This window comes from Schistocerca serialis, chromosome 2, assembly GCF_023864345.2.
Source record: "Schistocerca serialis cubense isolate TAMUIC-IGC-003099 chromosome 2, iqSchSeri2.2, whole genome shotgun sequence".
NCBI lineage: Eukaryota > Metazoa > Arthropoda > Insecta > Orthoptera > Acrididae > Schistocerca > Schistocerca serialis.
The window spans coordinates 225850512-225870844 of NC_064639.1; the positions used below are offsets into that span (position 1 = coordinate 225850512).

General features: G+C 42.6%; 1 protein-coding gene across 1 annotated transcript in view; it reads right to left on the bottom strand.

Moving 5' to 3' along the window:
* LOC126456974 (UDP-glucosyltransferase 2-like) overlaps positions 1-20333 on the bottom strand; it is a 99928-nt gene that overhangs the window by 18155 nt on the left and 61440 nt on the right. Inside the window, exon 6 of the mRNA XM_050092918.1 lies at positions 13727-13946. Within this exon, the coding sequence (XP_049948875.1) occupies positions 13727-13946 (220 nt within the window). The remainder of the gene's footprint in view (positions 1-13726; positions 13947-20333) is intronic.

Genomic DNA, 20333 nt, shown 5'->3' on the forward strand with positions numbered 1-20333 from the left:
TGTGGGGTTTCGCAGGGATCGAATGAAGGGTAGAGCCACGGGTCGTAACACATCTGAAATGTAACGTCCAATGTTCAAATTGCCCTGAATGCGAACAAGAGGTGACCGAGACGTGTAACCAATGGCACCCCGTAGCATCACGCCGGGTGATACGCCAGTATGGCGATGACGAACACACGCTTCCAATGTTCGTTCACCGCGATGTCGCCAAACCCGGGTGCGACCATCATTATGCTGTAAACAGAACCTGGATTCATCCGAAAAAATTGACGTTTTGCCATTCGTGCACCCAGGTTCGTCGTTGAGTACACCATCGCAGGCGCTCCTGTCTGTGATGCACCGTCAAGGGTAACCGCAACCACGGTCTCCGAGCTGATAGTTCATGGTGCTGCAAACGTCGTCGATCTTTTCGTGCAGATGGTGTTGCCTTGCAAACGTCCCCATCTGTTGACTCAGGGATAGAGACGTGGCTGCACGATCCGTTACAGCCATGCGGATAAGATGCCTGTCATCTCTACTGCAAATGATACGAGGCCGTTGGGATCCAGCACGGCGTTCCGTATTACCCTCCTGAACCAACCGATTCCATGTTCTGCTAACAGTCATTGGATTTCGACCAACGCGAGCAGCAATGTCGCGATACGATAGACCGCAATCGCGATAGGCTAAATCCGACCTTTATCAAAGTCGGAAACGTGATGGTACGCATTTCTCCTCATTACACGAGGCATCACAACAACGTTTCACCAGGCAACTCCGGTCAACTGCTGTTTGTGTATGAAAAATCGGCTGGAAACGTTCCTCACGTCAGCACGTTGTTGGTGTCGCCACCGCCGCCAAGCTTGTGTGAGTGCTCTGAAAAGCTAATCATTTGCATATCACAGCATCTTCTTCCTGTCGGTTAAATTTCGCATCTGTAGCACATCATATTCGTGGTGTAGCAATTTTAATGACAAGCAATACATTTTTTTGGCTTTGCGATTTTTTCCTCACTGATTTTGATAATGATAATCATCTGGCTGAAAGGGCTGGTGCAAGTATTTTCCCAGTTACTCAACTAAGAAAAGGAAACCAACAGTTTAATGTGGTATCTGAAGTATATTTCGTTTCTGGTTAATCTCCACCCCACTGTAGAGTAAATGCTGGGTTAAGAGACAGAATGAAAAATCAGTGGGCTAAGTAGGTTTCGATCCGGCGACCATTCGGTTTCCAGCTTCGTGCTTTAGCGCTTGACCACCAGGCTCCAGAGAGAATTTCGTACAGCTTCGCTGCTCTCTCTCGTGTTGCAGGGGCTGTACCGCTAGGTAGCAGTTAAGTACATCTGTATAATTTTGACCCTTCATTTTGGGACCCCGTCAGATCACGGAAGTTAAGCGCTGTCGGGCTTGGTTAGTACTTAGATGGGGGACCTTCCGGTTTGCCGAGCGCTGTTGGCAAGCCAAGCGGGGTGCACTCAGCCCTTGTGAGGCAAACTGAGGAGCTGCTTGACTGAGAAGTAGCGGCTCCGGTCTCGTAAACTGGGATACGGCCGAACGAGCTGTGTGCTGACCACATATCTGCATCCAGTGACGCCTGTGGCTGAGGATGACACGGCGGCCGGTCGGTACTGCTGGGCCTTCCAAGGCCTGTTCGGACGTAGTTTAGTTTAGTTTAGTTCAGTTTAAAGTTTGGGACACACGGCATTTGTCTACGAAGATAAAATAAAGTGATGTAAGTTGGGTATCAACAATAACAAAAAATTTTATTTTATGCATAGCTGTTATTTTCTCAGATACTGTTGTAGATATTTCGGAATAAAATTCTGTTGTCAGCAGCACAGATATTTCTGCACAGATATTTTGTATTTCGATTTACTACTTTCAACAGATTAATTTGTCACCCTCAGAATTTTACAGAATTACAGACATTATAAAGCTTTAGACATTGGTCATACGTTTATGTACAGTATAAGAAGTGTATTACAAAAACTTGCTTAGTATTGATTTAGCAGAATATGTACATTTTTGGACATTTCGTAGCATTACGCTTCTGTGAAGAACATATTGACTTCTGTTAAGTCAATACTAAGTAAGTTTTTGTAATACAATTCTTATACTTTACATAAATGTGTGGCCAAGGTGTAATGATTCATAACTTCCCTAATTCTGGAGGCTTCTGAAGATGACTAACCGATCTGAAGAAACTGGTAAAGAGAAATAAAAATATCCGTGCAACTGACTTCTGAACTTTATTCTGAAAAATCGAAATCATAAAATCAAAATTGTCTCACCAGAACACAAATCAGTCATCATGGGTGACAGGAGATCGATAGCTCCTGAAAACATATTTAATTTGCAGACTAACTGCTGAACCTGTCGCTCACAGGCAGTAGTATGCTCTGTTTCAAAATCGCATGAAAGGATAAAAAGGCACACTATAATGGCCCTTGGATAGGCACCAACAGATGAATGGTAAGTGTTGCTCCATCAAGCACCAGTGGCATATCTTTCAAGCTTTCTGGGGATGTTCATCACATAACGGCTATTAAATGATTAAACTGTTACTCTTCTAGTGTTGTCCGTTATCAATATCAGTATGAAGTATGATCCCTAAAGACAATGAATACACACTTGTGTTCGTTGTGGTATGCAAGCAAACAACCTCCGAATTTCGTCGTAAGGAATGCTTTCCCTTGCGCACAAAATATGTTGTCATTCCTTGAAGACTGTTGCTTTGAGGTTGGTATATCCCATACATTCTCTATGGGTGACAAATCAGGGGATCAGACAGGCCAGTCCAGGATCTGTACATTCCTTGCGGCAGTGTGGATGTGGAATCTTTCCTAGGACATTAGGTGTAGTGGTTATGAAGGATGTGACCGTAGTTACTAATGGACATTTTGCGTCCCTTGAATTGTAATCACCATATCCAACCAGCTCCCCACACCATGATTTTAGGAAATGAAGTGATCGTATGACATTGCTGGCTAGGAAACCCCAATATGGGACTGTCTGGCCGCCTGGTGCAAGTCTTTCTATCTGAAGCCATTTTACTGTCGATGAAGATGACATGAAGAGATTGGAGCAACACAACTACCCAATTCCCGAGCGAAGAAAATCTCTGACTCGCTATCCTGTGATCTAGAGGCAACTATGCCAACCACAAGACGTCATAGCTACGGACATAATTCCAGGAGATGGAGAGGTACGGGTCTCGAGAATCGCTGCTTCATCCGACCTTACACCAGATCACACGGTTGCGTCTATTTAACTGCCACAAACAGAAGCAACACTCTTCGGTTAAAGTCACAGAATGCCATTCAGTGCCGCAGTTGACCCTTGCTCTACACCATGTAAGTCTCTGTTGTCTGTGGTCTCATAGTGTCAGCAGTAAATGTCGCGTGACAATTCGATACCTCAACCCAGGTTCCAGCATTGTATTCACGACCATTCTCGGTGACCCTCTGCTGCAATCTCTTTCCAGATTTTAACTGTCGTCAAACGTCTAATGGTCAGAGCCAGTCCAACAATCCAATGATCTTTTTGCAATGTAGTCCTTGTTCAACTAACCATGCCTTCTATCCTTGCTACACTGTTGTCCTGAATCCACCCCGTCAGCACACGTTCTGCAGTCACTCCGCTACAACCAGATGACAGTTGCATCTGTCTGGAACCGATATCCATCGTTAATATCTGTAAGAGATGTGGCCCTCACGGCCACTAACACACTCTTGTATTCGTTGTGACGTTGGAGAAAACAGGCTCCGGTGTTATTTTGATGAATCTTAAACGCCTGTCATGTCAGTTAATAAAGATCGCTGGCCAGTAATTACACCTTTTGCATAGCCTGAAAATAGTAACAACTGGTTGGGTAGGAGCTCAGGCCACGCTGTATTGCGGTCTCCAGCAGAAAATTTCCAGCTAAGTTAGACACACTCAATAGCCATAATGCACACACCATGAAATTTCAGTCAGACTAGTCAACAGACATGGAAATACTGCGGTACCAGTTCTGTGTCCACCAGTAAATACAGTACACAGCCATACACAGACAGGGCGCCACTCAGTAAGGCCATTCCAGTGTGGCGCTACATAATGATGGTCAACCGCCATTGAGTGCGCACATAACGGACTATCAATAAAATATTACTATCCATCTGCCATAGTTATGGCCTAATGCAATAAAAGACGCTAAAAACACTAATGAGCAGGTACAGCACAGAATTGGGGCATTGGGAAGGAAAAAAATTTGTGGCCTAACTATACTAAAAGAAGGGATCGGTTGTTAGGACACATTCCAAGACACAAAGGGATCACCAGGGGAGTTGTAGGGGAGTTTGGGGGCAAAAATCAAGACCAAGAGATGAATACAGTAAGCAGATTCAGGATGTAGGTTGTAGTTTATATTCGGGAATGAAGAGGCTTGCACAGCATAGAGTATCATGTAGAGCCGCATCAAACCAATCTTCGGACTGAAGACCACATGTATTACTATAAACTGTTTCAGCTCTAATTCGAATCTATCGAAATCTTCAATTTTCTTTGCCGGCCGAAGTGGCCGTGCGGTTAAAGGCGCTGCACTCTGGAACCGTAAGACCGCTACGGTCGCAGGTTCGAATCCTGCCTCGGGCATGGATGTTTGTGATGTCCTTAGGTTAGTTAGGTTTAACTAGTTCTAAGTTCTAGGGGACTAATGACCTCAGCAGTTGAGTCCCATAGTGCTCAGAGCCATTTTTTCAATTTTCTTTATTTTACAAGGTATGAATTAAAGGGTAGTTTGCACGTAGTTTTATTATTATTATTTGTCTGTGTCCTGTGGAGATGATCCGCTCATCCCACCTCCAGTACATGATACGTTACAGATTGAAAGGTGTATCCATTCATACTCTACCTGAGGCCTCCATTCTCTCCGCTTTATTTCTTCTACACTGTTGATGTGCCCAAACCTCCACCAGTCTACCTCCTACAGTAAGCTGAAAACACCACTATCTTTGCCCTCTGTCCTGCACTTCATAAATCCCAAAAATCGCTCCAAGTCCACCTCAGTTTGCCTTCTGATGTAACCAATGCCTCCTCAAGGTCAGCCCTTCCAAAAAACAGGCAATACGTGTAAGACAAACCACCTACACCATCCAACTCCCATGACGTACCTTACCATTTATGACTGTCCTATCCAGTTAATTAATACTCTCAAATATCTTGGACTAACTATCGACCGGCTGCTGACACGGAAATCTCAGCTACTATTCATCCAACAGAAAACCCACAATAGACTAAAACCACTAAAACTATCGGTATGCCAAATTTGAGGACTGCACCGTTCCACTGTACTCAATACCTACCTCATTTCTGTATGTCCCTTCAGATCCTTAGACGTCATGCACTCTGCCTAACTTCCCGCATTTGTTTACCTTGCCTCGCGGGTATCCTTCACCATCTAATTAATTTCCCACCTCCCCTCACTCACATTCAACATCTGCAAACCTTTACTCCAATAAACCAATGGTGCCTCTACCGACACATCCATCTCCCCATCCCAGACCATGAACTCTGTGGTGACATTTATCCACACTACTAACTTCACGCCGCCAAGCCAGGGCTTCCTTTCTCTCCCCTTCCCATATTTCATTACCAATTTTCTTCTTCTGCCCCTTCGTTCCCTACCACCTTTTACCCTTTAAAGTACAGCCTCTCTGATACCCCCGTCCACTCCTCCCTTCTTCGTCTCCCAATAGCCTCTTCGATACTACGTACCTGTCCACCATCTTTCTACCACCGCCCTCCTAACCTCCTCAGCAACCAAATTATGCTCCTTTAACCACTGCCTCCTTATCCCACGACAGATCCCACCAGTTATAGTGACATTGAACTGTTTCTCTTTAACGTCAGTGTTTTATATCAGGTTTTTAAAATGTGCTCTTCTACTCTTTAGTTTTTCCTTTTATTATTACTAATTTTAACTAAAACCGACGGAAGTCATGTCTCTTACATATAAAATCATTCATACTTCACCTTTAAAAATTTTAATTCATGCCGGCCGGGGTGGCGGAGAGGTTCTAGGCGCAATAGTCTGGAACCACGCGACCGCTACGGTCGCAGGTTCGAATCCTGCCTCGGGCATGGATGTGTGTAATGTCCTTAGGTTAGTTAGGTTTAAGTAGTTCTAAATTCTAGGGGACTGATGACCTCAGAAGTTAAGTCCCATAGTGCTCAGAGCCATTTTTTTAAATTCATTATAAATATCTCCCCTTTATGTTAGTGTTTATTCTCTTCTCAGTTAGTTTTTACTTGTCCCTTGGCTGAAGAGCAAGTTGAATGTAGTGCTGACTGCCAGAAGTAGTATGAAACAACAACAACATCACACACACGCATATACCCAAAATTCGTTTAGAATATTTACTTTGGTTTTACACGTAACTGGTAAATGATGGCACATTCACTTGCAAACAGTTATAATGAATTCTATATTATACAATGAAACATCACGCGCTGGGAGTAGTTTCGCCAGTCTGGTAGAAACTGGTATCCGCAAAGCATCATGGACTGCAGCAATTAGATCGCTGCCTGGTATCACAGTGGGCAGCTGAGAATGATGTGGTCAGAATACAATATTACGCCACAATCACATAGGGCTGAGTCAATCAGTTGTAACTGATAGAGGTGCAATCAGGACCGCCCGCGATTAGAGCAGAGGCAGAACATGATGACCAGGAACTTTCTGCGGTCAATAGCAAAGTAGACCCACGGTCGTGCAAGGATACTTGGTAGTAAACTGAGGCGACAGAAGTCGTGGGATATCTCTTAATATCGCGTCGGATCTCTGTTTGCCCGGTGTAGTGCAGTAACAAGTCGTTGGAAGTCCCCTACAGACATATTGAGCCTTGCTGCCTCTATAGCAGTCAGTAATTGCGAAAGTATTGACGGTGCAGAAGTTTGTACACGAACTGACCTCTCGATTATGTACTATAAATGTACGATTGGGTTCATGTCGGGCCCTCTGTGTGACCAAATCATTCACTATACTTGTCTAGTATGTTCTTCAAACCAATCACGAACAACTGTGGCCCCATGAGATGACATTTTGTCATCCATAAAAATCCCATCGTTTGGGAATATGAATTCCATGAATGGCTGCAAATGGTCTCCAAGTTGCCGAACATAACAATTTGAAGTAAAGGATTGGTACAGTTGGACCAGAGGACCCTGTCCATTCCATGCAAACGCAGCTCGCACCATTACGGAACCACTACCAGTTTCCACATTGCCTTGTTGACTGTCTGGGTCTATGGCTTCTGCGCCATCTTCAAACTCTACCATCAGCTGTTGCGAACTGGAACCGGGACTCATCTGACCAGGCCACCGTTTTCCAGTCGTCTAGGGTCCAGCCGGTATGGTCACGAGTCGAGGAGAGGCTCTGCAGGCGATGTCGTGCTGTTACCAAAGACACTCGCGTCAGTCGTCTGCTACAATCGCCCATTAACGCCAATTTTCTTCGCACTCTCCTGACGGATATGTTCCTTGTACGTCCGTACATCGATATATGTTGTAACGTATTACTATCTTTATGACGTTCCTCATCGAGCCACATACGTTATCTCGCATTTCTAGCTGCTTCTCTCACACAAATAATGATAAAAATTCAGAAATTCAGGGTCGCCACCAGCCCAAGCCGTTCCTGACCATTTAGAAAAAAACGGAGCCGGAAAATTATTAGTTTAATTACTTTAATAATTTAATTACGAGTATGCGAATTTCTTTAAGTAGCCAGATAAATAGCACTCCATGTCGTGCATGAAGCAACTTCGTTAATTCAGGGTTGGAAATCGGAGTAAGTGGGTAAGATCAACACCATAGAATTTATCTTTCACGTAAATTATTTATTGTATCTAAGTATTTGGTTGGACATCCTAACTACACATAACTGGGCTTGACTAGAAATATGTAAGTAAGAATTACGTGAGAATGTAAAAGAGCACAATTTAACTACAGCAAGAAGAAACAAAGAAAACGGGAGTGGGAAACAATGACACTACCATCTCCTTTGCCTTTATACCATAAAAATGTCTCAGTGAGATCCGCATCACGATTCTACGCATGCACTATTCCGGACAGAGGTTTAACCAAAGCACGAGGTTGTGCGATAATTATTCAACATACTAACTGCGTCTGCTGCTTGCAAACGGCCGAACTAGAGCACATGGTGCATTCCGAACCGAACTATTGTGCTGCTTTGTAGAAAGCGCACGAAAGAATAGATATTCTTGCATCAATTATAGCTCATTAAAAAAGCAAACTGTTAAAATAAAGCCTATTGCGGTGCCGTGGTGGACCAGAAGGGCCATTGATTACCAAACACGTGGCACAAAATCGATACAAAAACACAAAAGCAACTTCCACAAAATATAAGATTAAAAATCATACTCGCTTCGACACAGCATTACAGTCACGTACGGTTGAAGTGTAATTGAATTGTAATTCTGTCAGAGACAGCAAAGGACTTGGAAGAGCAGTTGAACGGAATGGACAGTGTCTTGAAAGGAGGGTATAAGATGAACATCAACAAAAGCAAATAGAGGATAATGAAATGTAGTCGAAGTAAATCGGGTGATGCTGAGGGAATTAGATTAGGAAATGAGACACTTAAAGTAGTAAAGGAGTTTTGCTATTTGGGGAGCAAAATAACTGATGATGGTCGAAGTAGAGGAGATATAAAATGTAGACTGGCAATGGCAAGGAAAGCGTCTCTGAAGAAGAGAAATTTGTTAACATCGAGTATTGATTTAAGTGTCAGGAAGTCGTTTATGAAAGTATTTGTATGGAGTGTAGCCATGTATGGAAGTGAAACATGGACGGTAAATAGTTTAGACAAGAAGAGAATAGAAGCTTCTGAAATGTGGTGCTACAGCAGAATGCTGAAGATTAGATGGGTAGATCACATAACTAATGAGGAGGTATTGAATTGAATTGGGGGGAAGAGGAGTTTGTCGCACAACTTGACTAGAAGAAAGGATCGGTGGGTAGGACATGTTCTGAGGCATCAAGAGATCACCAATTTGGTACTGGAGGGCAGCGTGGACGGCAAAAATCGTAGAGGGAGACCAAGAGATGAATACACTAAGCAGATTCAGAAGGATGTAGGCTGCAGTAGGTACTGGGAGATGAAGAAGCTTGCACAGGATAGAGTAGCATGGAGAGCTGCATCAAACCAGTCTCAGGACTGAAGACCACAACAACAACAACAACAACAACAAAAACACGGTTGAAGTGATCCTAACCAGCTTTTCCTAATCAGATTTACCGTTTCAAATTCTACTTGATCGTTGTTCAAAATGAACAAAGTTATTTCCACACATTTAATTCAAACACCCAAAAATAGCCTATTTAAAGCAATATAATTATTGCACATTCGGAAAGATAACTCGCTTCACACGCTTCAGTTAAGCTGAAGTTTTTACGTATTTCAGCAGTTAAACATAACGAACTCCTTACTCAACCTGCTTCCTATCACCTGAAACCCCCCTTAAGAGTTACGATCCGTACTCACCTAGCGTTTGCCGAAGAGTGCCGCTTTCTCTTTCGAGATTACCTAGCTCCCAGTGCAGCGGAAGCTACCACAGGGGTAGCCCTCCGTCACCAATCTCACACACAAAAACAGCCTTCGACTTAAGATGGGTAAACCTCTCTGTTCAGGTATTGGAAACCTAAGTTGGTCATCCTGTGCTCTCCTTCGAACGAGAAGCTACATCGTCTGCTCCCAGTAGACGATGACCAACTCAGCGGTGCCCACAAAACAAAACCGAAACCCCACATCAAAACACACATATAATGTTCAATAGGCCTTATTTGAGTGCTCAGTCTTTCTGGAAGAGTTCATGAATTGAGCTAAATCAGGTAGTAAAGTGAATAAGGTGTACCGAATTCGACAAGCGTCTTATGAAACGACTTCACAGAGACTTTTCAATGTGGTCATTTCACGCAGCGATGCTTGTCTGTTAGCACTGACAACACTACGCACACGCCGCTGCTCTCGGTCGTTAAGCGAGGGCCGTCGACCACTGTGTTGTCCGTGGTGAGAGATAGTGCCTGAAATTTGGTATTCTCGGCACACTCTTGACACTGTGTATCTCGGAATATTGAATTCACTAACGATTTCGGAAACGGAATGTCCCACGCTTCTAGCTCCAATTACCATTCCGCGTTCAATGTCTGTTAATTCCAGTAGTGAGGCCATAATCACGGTCGCCTTTTCACGTGAATCAACTGAGTACAGCCGGTCGAAGTGGCCGTGCGGTTAAAGGCGCTGCAGTCTGGAACCGCAAGACTGCTACGGTCGCAGGTTCGAATCCTGCCTCGGGCATGGATGTTTGTGATGTCCTTAGGTTAGTTAGGTTTAACTAGTTCTAAGTTCTAGGGGACTAATGACCTCAGCAGTTGAGTCCCATAGTGCTCAGAGCCATTTGAACCAACTGAGTACAAATGACAGCTCCAACAATGCACTACCCTTTTATACCTTGTGTGCGAGGTACTTTTGCCATACGTATAAGTGCAAATTGCTATGCCTGACATTTCAGTGTATAGGTGCTTAATTGTTGCCCTTTTTTGGTACGCCAGACGCCACTCATTGTTCCACAAGATCCTGATCTGCCATAACATCTCTTGCAGAAGATCCGTGTAAGGAACATGTTCGTACGTCTTTGTCCCACGGTGAATGGCGCTCTTAGTCAGGACATCGAAAATTTCATTGGCCTTAATACCTTGGTGCCCCTTCATCCACAGCACAGTGATTTTATTTTTCTGACGCTGTAGTTCTGCAGTACGGTCCGTAGCCTACTACACCAGTTAACTGCTGGCATTATTAACGATGTGATTCCATGTTGCTGTTGTTGCTGTTGTGGTCTTCAGTCCTGAGACTGGTTTGATGCAGGTCTCCATGCAACTCTACCCCGTGCAAGCTTCTTCATCTCCTAGGACCTACTGCAGCCTACTTCCTTCTGAATCTGTTTAGTGTATTCATCTCTTGGTCTCCCTCTACGATTTTTACCCTCCACGCTGCCCTCCAGTACTAAAGGGGTGATCCCTTGATGCCTCAGAACACGTCCTACCAACCGATCCCTTCTTGTAGGCAAGTTGTGCCACAAATTTCTCTTCTCCCCAATTCCATTCAGTACCTCCTCATTAGTTATGTGATCTACCCATCTAATCTTCAGCGTTCTTCTGTAGCACCACATTTTTAAAGCTTCTATTCTCTTCGTGCCCAAACTATTTATCGACCACGTTTCACTTCCATACATGGCTACGCTCCATATAAATACTTCGACTTCCTGACACTCAAATCTATACTCGATGTTAACAATTTTCTCTTCTTCAGAAACGCTTTCCTTGCCATTGCCAGTCTACGTTTTATACCCTCTCTATTTCGACCATCATCAGTTATTTTGCTCCACAAATAGCAAAACTCATTTACTACTTTAAGCGTGTCATTTCCTAATCTAATACCGTCAGCATCACCCGATTTAATTCGACTACATTCCATTATCTTCGTTTTGCTTTTGTTGATGTTCATCTTGTATCCTCCTTTCAAAACACTGTCCATTCCTTTCAGCTGCTCTTCCAGGTCCTTTGCTGTTCCTGACTGAATTACAATGTCATGTGCGAACCTCAAAGTTTTTATTTCTTCTCCATGGATTTTAATTCCTACTCCGAATTTTTCTTTTGTTTCCTTTACTGCTTGCTCAATATACAGATTTAATAACATCGGGGATAGGCTACAACCCTGTCTCACTCCCTTCCCAACCACTGCTTCCCTTTCATGCCCCTCGGCTCTTATAACTGCCATCTGCTTTCTGTACAAATTGTAAATAGCCTTTCGCTCCCTGTGTTTTACCCCTGCCACCTTCAGAATTTGAAAGAGAGTATTCCAGTCAACATTGTCAAAAGCTTTCTCTAAGTCTACAATTGCTAGAAACGTAGGTTTACCTTTCCTTAATCTATTTTCTAAGATAAGTTGTAGGGTCAGTATTGCCTCACGTGTTCCAACATTTCTACGGAATCCAAACTAATCTTCCCCGAGGACGGCTCCTACCAGTTTTTCCATTAGTCTGTAAAGAATTCGAGTCAGTATTTTGCAGCCGTGGTTTATGAAACTGATAGTTCGGTAGTTTTCACTTCTGTCAACACCTACTTTCTTTGGGATTGGAATTATATTCTTCTTGAAGTCTGAGGGTATTTCGCCTGTCTCATACATCTCGCTCACCAGATGGTAGAGTTTTGTAAGGGCTGGCTCTCCCAAGGCTATCAGTAGTTCTAATGGAATGTTGTCTACTCCCGAGGCCTTGTTTCAACTTAGCTCTTTCAGTGCTCTTCACGCAGTACCATATCTCCCATTTCATCTTCATCTACATCCTCTTCTATTTCCAGAATATTGTCCTCAAGAACATCACCCTTTACTTATTTAAATTCAGGAGGTGTTGGCGTGGATAGTGCTAAGCAATGTCGTGGTAGGTAGATTAATGTTAATACCGCTATATACTCCTTCCACCTTTCTGCTTTCCCTTCTTTGCTTAGAATTGGGTTTCCATTTGAACTCTTGATATTCATGAAAGTGGTTCTCTTTTCTCCAAAGGTCTCTTTAATTTTCCTGTAGGCATTATCTGTCTTACCCCTAGTAATATACGCCTCTACACATTTGTCCTCTAGCCATCCCTGCTTAGCCATTTTGCACTTCCTGTCGATCTCATTTTTGTGATGTTTGTATTCCTTTTTGCCATTCCATATGAACGAAAATGCTCCTCGCGAGTGTGCCATAATGAAGACTGTGTGCTCATCTTAGCCATTAGAATATTCAAGCCCTCCTTGTATTCCAGTGAGCTCCGCTGTAAATACCGTGCCTTCGGGAGGAAGTTGGAATTGGTCAGTATGGCGTGTCTGTTCGTCATGAAATGCGCTTCCAACGCCATTTGACGTCTGTGTAAAGAAGCTTCGCACATTCCCATTCACTTAAAAAGTCCTTTAAAAGTTGAAGTCCCATATTGCATTCCATATATAGTGTAACCGTTCCAATATCTAAATCAGTCATTGTAATCCTCTAATATAATTATCATGAAAAGATGAACAGTCCACAAATGAACATTAATCCGTCAGTTGCTGATTTAAGCGGACTCACGCCTGCACTAATCATTCGGTGTCTCCAGAGCCACACGGTGTCTTTGTATCCGCCGCAGAGCCAGATTTCACTATCTACTCGTTTAGTTAGTCACCATCCACCGGATTCAGGAGAAACCAGTGTTTGCAGTTAGTGAAATGTTAATATCTTTGCCACACCTCAGCCTGAAACTTTAGTTAAATATTATAGACACTTTATTAATAAATTGTTATTAAATGTATCTTAATTTGTGTTGCTCTGTGACGGAGCTGATTAGCTACTGCGTACTTGACAAGCTACCTCAGTATAGCAGCTACTTTCAGCGGTAGTGGGGTTCTTTGCCTACCACCGCAATGTTGGATGCCAAGCTTATTTGTTGAAAACAACAACCAGTCTTGTAACTTTAGGCCAAGGTGTTCAAGGTTTATCACTTTACCATAACGTCAGTGTGCGAATGCTGTACGAAAAATACTCTATAGCCATGCATGCTATCGTTCAAGACAAAAATAAATAATCTTCACCGTAATTTAATTGTCGTCTGCGTACCGCTGTAAACAACGTGTATGGTGTTAATACTGAATGATTACTAAAAATGTCATACACTCACTTTGTATCTCCTAAAACAGCACGTATACCGTGCAGCACCGTGTCCTTGGTGACGTCACTGTATTTCAGCCATAACCCTATCCCCGCCTGCTGTATCTTGGCAGCGTTGTGATCCTGATCGGAGAAGAACGGGATGACGAGAAACGGGACAGCATGGTACGTGGCTTCATTCATACTCTGAAGACCTCCTTGCGTGATGAAGAGGACCAACTTCGGGTGAGCTGTGAACAGAACAAATAATACCTTACACATGCCAATGAATTTTCACTCTGCAGCGGAGTATGTACTATTTTGATACTTACTGGCAGATTAAAATTGTGTTTCGGACTGGGACTCGAATCCTTTCATGGGAAAGTGCTCGACCGACTAGCAAAACGTCCCCTGTTCGAATCCCTGTCCGGCATAGAGTTTGTTTGAGAGGAAGTTTAAACACCGCACGTTGTGCGTCCGTAACTACTTTACACTGTTTTTAAGAAGAGTAAACGTTAAAGAGCAAACGATAAAGAGAAATAATAACTTCGTTAGTGATGTACCAATGGTAAACAAATACCCGTCAAAGCTTTCAGAATGTCCACAATGATGATATCTCACCTTTTTGCATAGCTACTATTATTCAAGCGCAAACTGTACAGTGTTCATGGCGATGTTTTTGCTATGTCTGATTTACAGTGTATCGGTGCATTTACATGCGTTTTTTTTAACCCCACTCCCGCAGAATTACTGTAAATTGGTTCAAGAAACATAATGAGTAATATACAGTTGGAAACGATGACAGAGGGGCAAGTGCGAAAACTCATTTTATTAACTGTTTTTTTAAAAATCTGTTGAACGTCTACTGCAGAGATCGTCCGAGCGGGCATGCAAAATCGCGGTCCGGGGAGAAGAGTAACAGCGGTGCCGAGTAAAACTGTGATGGACGGGAAAAACCCACCGTGGTACAACAACAAAGTTAGGAAACTACTGCGAAAGCAAAGAGAGCTCCACTCCAAGTTTAAACGCAGCCAAAACCTCTCAGACAAACAGAAGCTAAACGATGTCAAAGTTAGCGTAAGGAGGGCTATGCGTGAAGCGTTCATTGAATTCGAAAGTAAAATTCTATGTACCGACTTGACAGAAAATCCTAGGAAGTTCTGGTCTTACGTTAAATCAGTAAGTGGCTCGAAACAGCATATGCAGACACTACGGGATGATGATGGCATTGAAACACAGGGGATGACACGCGTAAAGCTGAAATACTAAACACCTTTTTCCAAAGCTGTTTCACAGAGGAAGACCGCACTGCAGTTCCTTCTCTAAATCCTCGCACAAACGAAAAAATGGCTGACATCGAAATAAGTGTCCAAGGAATAGAAAAGCAACTGGAATCACTCAATAGAGGAAAGTCCACTGGACCTGACGGGATACCAATTCGATTCTACACAGAGTACGCGAAAGAACTTGCCCCCCTTCTAACAGCCGTGTACCGCAAGTCTCTAGAGGAACGGAGGGTTCCAAATGATTGGAAAAGAGCACAGATAGTCCCAGTCTTCAAGAAGGGTCGTCGTGCAGATGCGCAAAACTATAGACCTATATCTCTTACGTCGATCTCTTGTAGAATTTTAGAACATGTTTTTTGCTCGCGTATCATGTCATTTCTGGAAACCCAGAATCTACTATGTAGGAATCAACATGGATTCCGGAAACAGCGATCGTGTGAGACCCAACTCGCCTTATTTGTTCATGAGACCCAGAAAATATTAGATACAGGCTCCCAGGTAGATGCTATTTTTCTTGACTTCCGGAAGGCGTTCGATACAGTTCCGCACTGTCGCCTGATAAACAAAGTAAGAGCCTACGGAATATCAGACCAGCTGTGTGGCTGGATTGAAGAGTTTTTAGCAAACAGAACACAGCATGTTGTTATCAATGGAGAGACGTCTACAGACGTTAAAGTAACCTCTGGCGTGCCACAGGGGAGTGTTATGGGACCATTGCTTTTCACAATATATATAAATGACTTAGTAGATAGTGTCGGAAGTTCCATGCGGCTTTTCGCGGATGATGCTGTACTATACAGAGAAGTTGCTGCATTAGAAAATTGTAGCGAAATACAGGAAGATCTGCAGCGGATAGGCACTTGGTGCAGGGAGTGGCAACTGACCCTTAACATAGACAAATGTAATGTATTGCGAATACATAGAAAGAAGGATCCTTTATTGTATGATTATATGATAGCGGAACAAACACTGGTAGCAGTTACTTCTGTAAAATGTCTGGGAGTATGCGTGCGGAACGATTTGAAGTGGAATGATCATATAAAATTAATTGTTGGTAAGGCGGGTACCAGGTTGAGATTCATTGGGAGAGTGCTTAGAAAATGTAGTCCATCAACAAAGGAGGTGGCTTACAAAACACTCGTTCGACCTATACTTGAGTATTGCTCATCAGTGTGGGATCCGTACCAGGTCGGGTTGACGGAAGAGATTGAGAAGATCCAAAGAAGAGCGGCGCGTTTCGTTACCGGGTTATTTGGTAACCGTGATAGCGTTACGGAGATGTTTAATAAACTCAAGTGGCAGACTCTGCAAGAGAGGCGCTCTGCACCGCGGCGTAACTTGCTCGCCAGGTTTCGAGAGGGTGCGTTTCTGGATGAGGTATCGAATATATTGCTTCCCCCTACTTATACCTCCCGAGGAGATCACGAATGTAAAATTAGAGAGATTAGAGCGCGCACGGAGGCTTTCAGACAGTCGTTCTTCCCGCGAACCATACGCGACTGGAACAGGAAAGGGAGGTAATGACAGTGGCACGTAAAGTGCCCTCCGCCACACACCGTTGGGTGGCTTGCGGAGTATCAATGTAGATGTAGATGTAGATGTAGATGTAGATGTAGATGTTAACTGTAGGCGCGGTGGATGCGCGGAACAATAGCCATGCAGTAACAGGTACCAATACCTAAGGACTACAGATAACACAGACCGCGCACGCCCCTATCTTTGCCGTGTTGAGGTTTCGAATCAACATCTAAGTCACGTGACGGAGGACAGAGAGATGATCTTCTGTCATTACGCGTTATGTGAACTGGAGCTGGCAGGCACAGCTTTCCTCATTTACAGCTGAAATCAAGCATTGATTTTTATAACTGAACGAACTGTTGTATTATTACACACGTGAAGTAGTAAGTTAACCTAGTTTCTGCGAAATTCCTACTATTAATACGATGGGTATCGTTTCTACATGTGTCCAGGTCAAAAGTATTGGCAGTTCTTTCATTTTATAAGCGACAGAATTACAGTTCTTCAGTGAATCTTCCACAGTTTTAAAGGAATAGAAGGCAAAATATCAGTCTGGTAGGCACTATTAGTTTCCTAACGATTCCTCAACAATGCGAAATGCATTTTTATATTTTTATAAAAAAAATGACACCGGTTTCTATCCACAATGTCCTGTTTTTACACAAATAGGCGTTATGACTTGTGCTACATACAGTGACATAAGCCGATAAGTAAAGCAAGCAAAACACTGAGTATTTAAAGCAAAAGAACCTGTTAGGGAAACGTTACCGGTCAACTCTACAAGAAGAATAGTTTTTATAGGTATATTTTACAGGTATATTTCGAAATGGACGAGAAAGCATTAAGACAAATGTCGATTATTACTGTGAAAAACCGTTTGCAGAAATTAGTTACGTCAGCTTTGAAGGACATATAGAAATAATGTTTTTCTTCAGCAGAATGGACGTGTTTAAAATAGTCCTTCCTTCGACAACACATTTGTCATACGAATAAAAGCTGTACTCACTGAGTACCGCAAAATAGCGCTACACCATGAAGTGAGATTCCACAGTGAGGAGCTACACCATGCTCGGATTAGGATTTTCCACACAAAAATACTGTTGTTTAAAAGCTAGTGGTAGTGTATTTGTCTTGAAAATAAAAATTAAAATTGTGCCTTTAATTAGCCACTCTTCAAATCTAGATTCAAGAATTAAAAACTTCTGTTATTTAGAGGGAAGGTACGAGTATTTGTTGTGAAGTTATATTTCAAGTAGCTATGCACTGTAAACACTTTGTTTCCAATGTAAGCAATACTTTGTTTGAAAAATACGAGTACATTGAAATAAATATTAAGCTACCTGTAGGAAATAAATAGCAACTATTTCGTACAAGTGTGGAGGCAGCAATTTTTTTTTTTTCCAAGTAGCAGCTGTCTCTTTAACTTACTTACTTAAATTCAGGAGGTGTTGGCGTGGATAGTGCTAAGCAATGTCGTGGTAGGTAGATTAATGTTAATACCGATTATGGTCTACAATTTGCTTTTCTTTTGTTAGTGTAAATATTGGCTCATTCTGTAATCCTGATGGTAGCTGCAGTGCACAAGGAATAACAGTTGTCACAGATCGAAATTTGTGATTTGCACTACAAAAAAATGGTTCAAGTGGCTCTGAGCATTATGCGACTTAACTTCTGAGGTCATCAGTCGCCTAGAACTTAGAACTAATTAAACTTAACTGACCTAAGGACATCACACACATCCACGCCCGAGGCAGGATTCGAACCTGCGACCGTAGCGGTCGCTCGGCTCCAGACTGTAGCGCCCAGAACCGCACGGCCACTCTGGCCGGCTCCTTTGCACTACAAACAGAAACAATGCGGTTCATATATGCACAGAGTTTGCACCCTGCACATTAGGCAATTGTGGAAGGAAGTATTCACATAATTTGAAAGTTTAGGCGTATGTTGGTCCTTAGATGTAAAACTAGATGAAAGACTAAGGTTTTGAGATGTCAGAATTGTAGTATCTAACTACAGGAATTATCTCTATAATAAACGTTTTCTAATATATTATACTTCCTGTATTGATACTGTATCAGTATCGCGACTGGATTAAGCTAAAGTCACCAAATATAAACTCTTATTTTTTCTAAAAACTATACATTATGGATAAAAGCGGAAGTCATTTCCTGTAAAAGCATATAAAACCTTTCACATGTGTTGTTGTCGTAAGGCATTGCCACATGTAAAAATGATAACCATCGCATTAATATTAGGGGTACTACGAAATACGTGTCGCAACGGTTTCGTTCATTTAAGAAGAATCATGAGGTCAGCGCTATTTACCGTTCGCAATTTGTTCATGGTATGATGGATCCAGTGGCTGTTTGCACAAAAAGAGGCACTTTGGCGATATATCTTCACAAGTCTTTATAACTAAATGGGAATGAACGTGCAGAAGGATGAGAATGCTCAGCATTTATTATGCCGTCGCATAAGCGATGGGTTCCGCAAATTTGCTATGAAACGCCATTACAATGCCATGCAGAAATAATTTTAAGATAAAGCTGAAAATGGAAGAGCAAAAAATTACAACGGTCGATAGGCGCGATTCAAGACCGTGTACGTCAAGAAGTACTTGGTGCTGAGCACTGAGCACGTGAAGAAATTGCTGGTACGAATACTAAAGTTTGTGAAGTCGCAAACATTGTTCACTTTCAACGGTTTACGATGGAACTGAACGTAGAGCATGGAGATTTAATATAATAGTTCAAAGTACGTTGGGTATATCGAGGGTCATGCCTGGAACAATTTTTCGATATAAAACCAGCTGTTGAATTTTGAGGGAAAAGGACTGCAGAAACGAAAGTTATAACATCCGGAATGGATTGAAGAGCTCGCATTTTAAGTGAATTTTACTGCACACTGCCCACAGTATGGCACTGCAAGGTGAGAAACAACTTATTTCCCCCGGCCGAAGTGGCCGTGCGGTTAAAGGCGCTGCAGTCTGGAGCCGCAAGACCGCTACGGTCGCAGGTTCGAATCCTGCCTCGGGCATGGATGTTTGTGATGTCCTTAGGTTAGTTAGGTTTAACTAGTTCTAAGTTCTAGGGGACTAATGACCTCAGCAGTTGAGTCCCATAGTGCTCAGAGCCAACTTATTTCCGATTTGATGGGAATGCGTTTAAAAACAAAATCGCATTGCAGAAGGGACAAATTCTGACAAACACAGTCCAATTCCGTAAGCTCATTGGTGTTATAAAAAACGCAACGTTCGAGGAATTCACTGTGGCCTTTAAAGAATTACAAATATAGTTTTCTAAACTTTAGTGTTACTTTTGTTTTCAAGACGCTTTACATTCCGTTTCTCGCTTCATTTGAAAGTGCCACTGTGCATATGCAGATATAACTGACTGATCTGAAATTTAATTCCCGTTTTAAAGACAAATACTTTTACGTGAAAACTGTCCAGGACATATATATTGTTTCCCTCATGTTTCTCCAAAATGAGGTTACAGAAGAGCTAGAATATTTCGATTACATATGTGTATGATGGATCTTTTTCCGATTACGAAACTAAACAAGTGACGATTACGTGGCAAACTGAGTGCGAAAATCTGTGAAATTGTCTGCATGTGTCCGTATGCTGACAGTTTGTACCAGGCAAAAAATATATTACGCCTTCAAGGCGCCAAAAGTAATTAAATAATAGTGAAAATTTGTTGCATTTGTGATGTATGTTTTTGGGTAAATGTGAACTATAAAACCACATCGTATGCACTGCGACTGCATTGCCATTTAAATGCAGCACGTTTGCAGTTTTCCCCTCTTCTGTCCCCTCACGCAGAGGCAGTC